Source organism: Camellia sinensis, unplaced genomic scaffold, assembly GCF_055761805.1.
Source record: "Camellia sinensis isolate YWXY unplaced genomic scaffold, ASM5576180v1 Unanchor13, whole genome shotgun sequence".
NCBI classification, from domain to species: Eukaryota; Viridiplantae; Streptophyta; class Magnoliopsida; order Ericales; family Theaceae; genus Camellia; species Camellia sinensis.
Window position 1 is genome coordinate 56,208 of NW_028129009.1, and position 10,034 is coordinate 66,241.

Here is a 10,034-nt window from a genome sequence, read left to right on the forward strand (position 1 = left end):
AATGGAACATAAGATTTAAGAATAACACTTTCGAACAAATAACCCAAAAAATATATTGAGCAATGTTAGTGACTCAAAATGAATTAATACATATTCTACATAATATCCACGTCAGTGTAACACATGTTCTCGTAAATATTTTATACTCCATCCGTCTTAAAATATTAGTTAATTTTAGAGAATCTAACTTTTTTTTTTTTTTTAAATAACTTTAAAAATATTAACTTTCTAAAACTACCATTTAATAGTACAATTATTAGACTTCAAAGAATGTTAATAAATTTTAAAAAATGAGCAACGTAGAAAATTTATATTATTTTAATTATTTATTTTCTAAAAGAGACTAATATTTGGAGATAATAAAATATAGAATAAGAAATTAATAATTTTTGAAAAAAGGAGTAAAATATTTGATAATTTAATTGAAAATTTTAATATTTTTGAAATATATTTATTAATATTCCATAAAAGAATTTATGAAAAATAATAATGCGCCAAAAAGTACAAACCGGTTGACCACATATAGTACCCCTGTAAAACAACCAATTTCCGGCACCTAGGGTTTCTTTTTTACCATTATTATACTTGGAACAAAATTTTGTTTTAATGTCACAACATCCCAATCTCCTCTATCTCTCTCTCTCTCTCTCTCTCTAAAACCATGAGCAGTAGAACAGTGCAGAGATAGGAAATGCAGTTCATCCCAGCCCTGCAAAATCCATGATGAACCCATAAAAATACAAACACTCTTCTCAATCTCCATTCCCATTTTCAAACCCATTGTATATATATCTATATCTATATCTATATTTTTCAAAGCAAAAAAACACTGAAAAGAGAATGAAATCTCAGTCTCAGTTTCAGTCTCAGTCTCAGTGTGGTGGAGTAGCAACCCTTCTCTTCCTCATTCTTCTCTCTCTACCCGCCGGAAAATCAGATCTGACGGCGGACAGGGACGCTCTCTTGGCCCTACGCGCCGCCGTGGGCGGCCGTACTCTCCTCTGGAACACCACCCAACAGACCCCTTGCCAGTGGGCCGGTGTACAATGCGAGAACAACCGTGTCGCCGTCCTCCGCCTCCCCGGAGTTTCTCTCTCCGGCCAAGTCCCCTCCGGCACCGTCGGCAACATCACGCGCCTCCGTACTCTCAGCCTCCGCTTCAACGCCCTCACTGGCTCTCTCCCCCTCGATCTCACCTCTTGCACTGAGCTCCGCAATCTCTATCTCCAAGGAAACCACTTTTCCGGCGACTTGCCTGAGTTTCTGTTCGGTTTTAGCCACCTCGTCCGGTTGAATCTGGCCGGAAACAACTTTTCCGGCGAGATCCCAACTGGGTTCAACAATTTGACTCGGTTGAGAACTCTCTACCTCGAGAACAACCAACTCAGTGGGTCGATTCCGGAGATTACGCTTCCGAATCTTGTACAGTTCAACGTATCGTTCAATTTCTTGAATGGGTCGGTTCCAGAGAGTCTCAAATCAATGCCGGCGACTTCGTTCGCCGGAAACTCACTGTGTGGCGGCCCACTCGACTCTTGCTCCGGCAACGCCACTTCTCCGATAGCTACCGGCGCCCAAATCAACACCAACAACAATCAAAACAAGAACAACAAAAAAGGGTTGTCCGGAGGTGCCATTGCCGGAATTATAATCGGATCTGTACTATCGTTTCTCTTGATTCTCCTAATTTTGCTCTTCTTGTGCCGAAAGAAGAGTAGCAAGAAGACGAGCTCGATCGACATTGCGACGATCAAGAACCCAGAAACAGATCCATTTCCGGGCGAGACCGAGAAGCCAATTGGGGAAATCGAAAATGGTGGTGGGCATTCGGCGGCGGCGGCGGCGGCGGCGAATGCGAAGGGAGAGATGAGCAACGGCGGAGCAAAGAAGTTGGTTTTCTTCGGCAATGCGGCGGCGGCATCGAGGGTTTTCGATTTGGAGGATTTGTTGAGGGCTTCGGCGGAGGTGTTGGGGAAAGGAACTTTTGGGACGGCGTACAAGGCGGTGTTGGAGGTTGGGACTGTGGTGGCAGTGAAGAGATTGAAGGATGTCACTATTTCAGAGAGAGAGTTTAGAGAGAAGATTGATAATGTGGGAGCTATGGATCATGGAAACTTGGTACCTCTTAGGGCTTATTATTTCAGCAGAGAAGAGAAGCTTTTGGTCTATGATTATATGCCCATGGGAAGCTTATCTGCTCTTTTGCATGGTAACCCCTTTTTCTCACTCTCAATAGTCTTTGTTATATATATATACATATTTATTGATGAATCTTCTTTTCCCTGATGATCAATTGCTGTGATGTTAGTAGCCATGGATTACCCCTTGAATATGATAATAGGGTATTTGTTTTTGTTAATTGCTAGTAATTTATTTGAACTCATCTAATTTGATTCCAAATTTGAGTAAAAAACTAGATTTGATATGAACTACTCCAATCATCATCAAATTTTTATCAAAATCTTAAAAAAAATAACTTTCTCATCCCAAATTTCACTTTTCATCAATTTTGGTGAAAAAAAACCCAACTCCAATCCTTCATCTTTTAACAATTTCATCAAACTTAAGTAGAAAAAGGCTTGTTGGAAATATGGTGAAAGATTTGGTTCATCTTGATTTGATGAAAAATTTGCGTGTCCCTTGATTTAATACCAAGTTTGATGAAAGGATTGTACCTCATTTTCATCAAAATTAAATTTGATGAAGGATTTGGTAAAGGATTGGAGATGCTCTTAGATGTTCTTCAATGTATATAATATTAATGTAGTGACAAGGAATTTCTATTTAGTCAGATCATGTTTTTATTCTTTTGTCAAGATGCCAAAGATTGATGCTTCTCTTTATTCTTCTTTGCAATTCTGAGAGCATAATTTTAGTGATTGTATGGTTGTTATGATTGTTTATATTTGTCTTACAGGTGTTGGAAAGAGCTGCATATTGGATACAATCACTATTTTGTTTTTGTTTTTGTTATTCATCGGCATCCCTTGAATTGCACATTTTCAGTAAACATATTACAAACTCACATCCATTTGAATACCAATGGCTAATTGAACTGACTGTTAAGAAACAAATCTCTTCTCTTATTTTCAATACAGGAAACAAAGGTGCTGGCAGGACTCCGTTGAATTTTGAAATTAGGTCCAGCATTGCTCTTGGAACTGCCCGTGGCATCGAATACCTCCACTCTCAAGGTCCCAATGTCTCCCATGGAAACATAAAATCATCCAATATCCTCCTAACCAAAACCTATGATGCCCGAGTCTCAGATTTTGGCCTTGCTCACCTCGTTGGACCGTCCTCAACTCCCAACAGAGTGGCTGGTTATCGTGCACCGGAGGTAACTGACCCTCGCAAAGTCTCTCAGAAAGCTGATGTCTACAGCTTTGGCGTACTCGTTCTCGAGCTGCTCACTGGGAAAGCCCCAACCCATGCCCTCTTGAACGAGGAAGGTGTTGACCTTCCTAGATGGGTACAATCGATAGTTAAGGAGGAGTGGACTTCGGAAGTATTTGATATCGAGCTCCTCAGGTACCAGAGTGTCGAGGATGAGATGGTTCAACTTTTACAGCTTGCGATTGATTGTGCAGCACAGTACCCAGATAACCGGCCTTCGATGTCTGATGTAACGAGGCGGATTGAGGAGCTCTGTCGTTCTAGCTCGCAAGAATATCAAGATCCACAGCCCGATCGTGTCAACGAAGAGGACTAGGGTTCATTCAACTGGGCTAAACAAGCAAGCATTTACATTTCCATTCCATCATTTTTATTACTATGCTCAGCTTTAGGATGTTAAATTTGTTGCTTTTGTCGGTTGTTGATCTGGTTCGGGGCCTCATAACTGTTCATGTGCATGTTCATTTTCTTTTCTTTCTTTTGTCTTTTCATTTCTTTGCTATTTTATCTGATTCTTCCATTGTAGTAGCCTTTTCCTTTTTTTTCTTTTGATAGATCATATGGTTGCTGTAATTATTACTTGAACTTTTGCTTTTGCTTTGCTCTGGACCTTACTTTTTGTGTGTGTTTGTGTTTGTGGGAGATTGAGATGTTTTGGTTGCTTTTAGGAGGGAGGGAGGGAGGTGGGTGGGTGGTTTGGTTGTAATGCTTCTCAGGTGAATGTGGGGTCCACATCTTTTGCTCCCTAAGGTTAGATCTAGGTGGCATGTCTTTGTTACAAATTTTCATTATCCAAAAATTCTAATTAAAGTTCACTCTTATTTGTTTTTTTTGGGCCATGAATGTTGTTTTTTATAGCAGTAGGAGGGCTCTGCTTGTTGGTGGCAGCTGTAAGGGGTTTATTGCATATGGGACTGGTATGTATGTTCACCATCTAATTTAATTTAATAATATGATATTGTGTATGTTGATGCAAGTTATGCCAATGTTGTTACCAAACACTAATAATAATTTTGACTTGTATTTTTCATATGAAGGATGGTTTAATCTAACTGCAAGGCTTGCCTTCAGTAATTTTTAGTGGCACAAGTTCAAATTACCACCCAAAAATAATAATAATTAGCTGGTTTGGTTTGGTTTGGTTTGGTTTTTTAGAAAACAATTTTTAGAAAATTTTAGTTTTTGTTTTTTAATGTTTTCAATGAATTTTTTTAATATTTTAAGTAATTGTTTTTAATTTTTAAAAACACCTAGTATAAATATACTTAAAAAGTATAATATTTGTGAAATTTGTTTTTTAAAAAATACAAAAAAATACGAAAGTTTAGTATTTTTTTAATTTATATTTTTGTGTATTTATTAATTTTTTAAAATATTTTTTATTATTTAAATACATCTAAGGAAGGTTCATTTAAAAAAATAAAAAAAAATTGCTTAAATTTAAAAAATATTTACTAAAAATAAAAAAATACGAAAAATAAAAAATTCAATTTTTAAAAAATTAAATTGAGAAAATTGAAACCAAAAACACTATAATTCTCTCGAAAAGTAGAGATTAAGGCCTCGTTTTGGAACATGTTATTTTAGTAATTTTTTAATTTTTTGGCTAAAATGTGATGTAAAAAAAATTAATATGTTTGAGATGACTTTTTGGCTTTTTACAAAAATATATGTAAAAAGTAGAGAGAAAATTGAATCTTTGATTTTTTGGTATGGGTTGTTAGCTTTTTGATTTTTTTAGTAACTTTTTGACTAAAAAAGTCACTATATTTGGGGTTTAATAATTACACTAAGATCTTCATAACTATTAATAAGTTCACATCCTTTTCCGTTGTACCCAAAAAAAAAAAAAAAAAGTTCACCTCCTCCCATTCTATGAATTTGTATATTTTGACTTCTTAAATTATAAAATGTATCATTTTCATCCTCTCCATAAGATGACATTTATACAGTTTTATAGTTGAAAAGGACAATTTATACAAATTTATAAATGAGAAGGTAAATTAATATTTGCTCACAGTTGAAGAGGTCATTGAATAAATAAACCTATATCTTATCCAAATCCTGTTTGAGTAATATTAGAGATCATTAAAACAATCTCTCAACAATTAACAGTTCACCTCATTGAGAATAAGTTTAGAGAGAGCGAACCTTTCTTATCTCGGAAGCTTTGTCCATTAACTCGTCCTATAATTATTTATCAGAGTTCATGCCATGGAATTCAAATTGTCCTTACCTTGTGTTTGGTTGAGGAATTTGACGAGAGACTTGGAAAGAAAAATAAAAAAGGAAGGTGAAATATGAATAAAACATACTTACATTTCACCTATTTTCACACACTTTTTCCTTTTTCCTTTTCAAATATCTCCTCAAATTCTCCAACCAAACACAGCATTAAGGGGAACACTGCAATTTCATAATATTTGTAACTGATTGAAGATGGGGCAGGTACTTGCAAAGATATTTTGCAGATGATAAAAAGGGATCGTTGAGAGTTGAAAAATTGTATATATGATGCAAATAATAAAGGACTTGGCTCTAGCTAAGGTGGTCCTCCTAACTTCCAACTGTGTAGAGCATATTAATGGTGGTGGTGGGTCAAGTACATGTGAATGGGTCTGATTTTCTTGTGCTGTAGGGCTTATGGCTAAAAACTTGTGATTGGGTATCCAAAGCTGGAGGAGCTCCAAAGTTGATTCTCTCCATCTCTCTTGCTGGGTTTGATTTGAAAAAGATTGGATGAAGTAAGGAAATCAAAGCTAGACAGGTCACCAATAGTGCCCATTTCTCCAAAGGTGACTATGGTATGTTTGGCAGGTTGGTTTAAAACTATTTTAGTCACAAAAAAATAAAATAAAGGGTGGTTTGAGATGTTTTGAATAAGTACACTTTTTAATTTTTTTATAAAAAATATGTAGAAAAGTAAAGAAAGTAGATAGAAAAATAGAGAGAAAATGTTGATAGATGTGACCTAAATAAGTATATATATGTAAAAAAGTATATTTTTTTTAGTGCATGTCAAATAGTGCTTAAGTTAAAAAGTTAATAAAATAAAATATCACGTCTAAACCATAATTATTTTATTTTTTCTCTCACGAAAATATATAATAAAAAAAATTTATTGCAAATAAGGCTTTTTAGCTCTCAAGTTAAAATGGTCAAAAAAAAATTAAAAAATTAAAAAATCAACTCACATTCTATAAGATAAGGATTCTTATGATTTTTTTGAATCGATGTTGTTACATTACAAGAAATGACTCTGTATAGAATTAAAATTAAAAGATATGCAAAACGTAAAATGTGCGACTAGGATTAATTTTATGTGTTATATGAGTCATGTTCAAAATGCATCTAAACTGCACAATATATTTTTTTTTTATATTTTTATTCTATGTACGTAACACTGTTATAGAACAATACGTTAACGACGTACACATGTGTTTTTTTTTTTATTTTAAATAGTACATAATCAAATAATTCAAATTTTAAAATGATATTAAAATATTATATTTTTTTAGGGCAAATTATCTATACTTTCCTTGAGCTTTAACTAAATTACAAATTTTCTCTTGAAGTTTTAGAAATTGTATTATGCCTCCCGAAGTTTATATTCGCATAATAATTTAATCCCTACCGTTAACTAAATGTTAAGAATGGTTAGCTGACATCACCAAAACATAAATTGATGAACGATATTGCTCTTACTAAAATCCCTTTAATAAATCAACAAAATTTACAAAAGAATTACGTTAGATAAAAAAATAATAATAATAATAAAATTGGAACCATGTTTGATTTGTTTTTTAGAAAAAAATTTCAGAATTTAAAAAAATAAAATAAAAAAAAATTTAATAAAAATAAATATGAAAAAATACATAATTTGTAAAAATTATTTCTAACCACTAAAAAGATAAAATTATATTAAAATAATAATTATTTTTTATTTTTTATTTCTTAACCAAATTAATTTTTTATTTTTTTAAAAAAAAATTTAAAAAATCAAACCAAACGTATTCTAAGTATTTTTTGACAAGCCATTTCTTGTGTTTTTAACTAATTTAATTATTTGTTAATTTTATGATATTTTTACCATCTGATCCACTACAACATATAAGAGTTTTGAGACCAAATTTTTTGATCTCTAAAAGTGAAAATTTTGTTATAAAAGATATTTATGGACTAATTTCTATCGTCGCGAGGATAGTTGCTAAAAGGTCGCCCTAAAAAGTCAAAAATAAGGCTTTTGGTGATAAAATTTTGAAAATGTCAACAATAAATAGACTTTTAGGGACAAAATAATTTGGCCTCAAAATGGTTTATTTTTTGAGACAAAAAATTTGATACCAAAAAGATAATAATTAATCACCAATGTTCAATTTTCGTTGTAAAAATATAATGACGACATTTTTAGCAATAAAAATATTTGGTCTCCTAAAAATAATTGTCTCTAAATTTTGGTCTCTAAAACCTTAATTTTTTGTAGTGTGATAAGTGTTTTTTTTTTTTTTAATTTTGCATTTCATAACTTATTTAAAATGATAATTTAGCTAAACCTTAGGGGAAAATCTGTAATTTAGCTAAATCTCAAGGGGGTGTAGGTAATTTGTCCTTATTTGTCAAAATGGCATTTTAGTCAATTTATGATATCTGTCAACGGCGTTAATTGCGATGAGCCAGGATGTAATTTTTGAAACCTCAATAGAGAATCTGTAATTTCATTAAATTTCAGGAGATGTAGGTAATTTGCCCATTTTTTTAAGCAATACACCCAACAGCGATGCAATTTCATTTTAGGGCAAATTACATATACCTCCATCGAGGTTTATCTAAATTACAGATACTCCCTGAAGTTTCGAAAATTACAGATACCCTCATGAGATTTATATTTTCATAACAAATTGCCCATTGAGGTTTATCTTTTCATAACAATTTGCCCCCTAATTTGTTATGCAAATATAACATTCAGGGGGTATCTATAATTTCTCAAACCTCAGGGGGTATCTGTAATTTTGTAAAACCTCGAGGGGTATATGTAATTTGCCCTTTATTTTAACTTTAAATTTAGACCTTTAAATTATGGGTTCTTTTGAGATGTGAGTTGATTTTTTAACTTTTTGATTATTTTAGTTTAGGCCTAGGAAGTCTCATTTGAGATAGACTTTTTGGCTTTTCTAACTTTTGTAAAAGAAAAAATGAAAAGACTATGATTTAGATGTGACATTTTGGAAAGATTGTTAAAAATTGACTCTTTTTTTTTTTTACTTTTTAGCTTTTTTTGTGAGAGAAAAAATAGGTTAAAAGCTGAGAAGTGACTTTTAACTTACTTCTCAAAATAGGCCTTTGTTATATTCACTTTTTAACTTATTTGATTTTTTTATGACTAAAATAACCTTTTAATCTCAAATTTTGGTATGCCAAACGAGTGCTATCATAACACTTTCTGAGGTTTGTTTAAAATACAAATTACCCCTTGGGGTTTGAAAAATTACAAATACCTTCCTGTTAGAATTTTTTATTTAACAGAATTAATTAAAAAAGTAAAATTTCTAACTATTAATCCATATAATAATAAAATTATTTGCATTATTAATTGAAATAAAATTTTAATATTATTAAAAACTATTAATTAACTTGATAATTTATTAATAAGAGGATCTATTTGTTATGAAATTAGAAATCTTAAGAGACATAATATAATTTCTAAAATCATAAAGAATATTTTATAATTTAAATAAATCTCAAGAGATGTATTTGTAATTTATGCTCATAAGATCAATGCAAAGACATCCGTGAGGGGTGTTTTGAGAAGATGATAAAAAGTTGACTTTTGACTTTTTACCAAGTTTTTTGACTTTTTTGAAAAGTGATTTGAGAAGTTAGTAAAAAATTACTTTTTTGCTTTTTTGTATAATATTTATTTATTATGTCACATCACATTAAAATGACCAAAATACCCCACCAAACTTAAAAAATTTACTTTTTAACCCATGTGATTGTTTGAACAATATGTAATTTCATGGAAGGTAATCGTGTAAATTCACCATTTGCGTTGTTGTCCCTTCCCAAATCACCCTATTTGCTTTTTTATGCTGCTTCTTATTTTTTTGAAATGCTGCAAAACGCAGCTTCTTGCCAAGTTTCCAAAAGGCCACAAAATTCAAATCCTGTATGCAATTTTTTGAACTATGACTATATCAATATACGGGTACGGAATTTAGAATTAATGATTCAATCACATCACATTATAACATCAAATTATGACTCACCAAGTTGTTTAAATTATAATTTTAAACAGCATAACAAAAAAGAAGAAAAAGTCCAACTTGTGATTTCAAAATGGGGTTTGTTTTATCTCTTGGTTTTGTTTTGTCCACTTCTCTCTTATCTTATTCAAAACAGTTTTTGGAGTTTGTTTTCGGAAAAGATACAAAGTAGAGAGTATGATCAAATCAAACAAAGTTTTAAAACAACTTGTCAGACAATGGACCAAAAAAATTTCCATTCCTGACAAATGAATGGTCCAACATGTTTATTTCTAAAATAATCTCAACAATGGAAAAATAAAATAAAATGTCCCATAAAAAATGGTAAGAGAAATTGAAGTTGAACCATGTGTTGTGAGAGAGAAATTAGATGAC

The 10,034-nt window shown here is 32.0% G+C and overlaps 1 protein-coding gene across 1 annotated transcript; it reads left to right on the forward strand.

The window, feature by feature from the left end:
* The first annotated feature begins 551 nt into the window (after positions 1–551).
* LOC114284700 (putative inactive receptor kinase RLK902) lies at positions 552–3,992 on the forward strand. The gene is made up of 2 exons (XM_028227652.2): positions 552–2,209; positions 3,099–3,992. The coding sequence occupies exons 1-2, from the start codon at positions 841–843 to the stop codon at positions 3,710–3,712; spliced, it is 1,983 nt and encodes a 660-aa protein (XP_028083453.2). The 5' UTR covers positions 552–840; the 3' UTR covers positions 3,713–3,992.
* Positions 3,993–10,034: the final 6,042 nt, after the last annotated feature.

Excerpts from the sequence above, each read along its gene's own strand:
- LOC114284700 (XM_028227652.2), top strand. The coding sequence starts at position 841 with ATGAAATCTCAGTCTCAGTTTCAGTCTCAGTCTCAGTGTGGTGGAGTA. Across the intron at positions 2,210-3,098 it reads CTTATCTGCTCTTTTGCATG|GAAACAAAGGTGCTGGCAGG; the intron begins GTAACCCCTTTT and ends TTTTCAATACAG.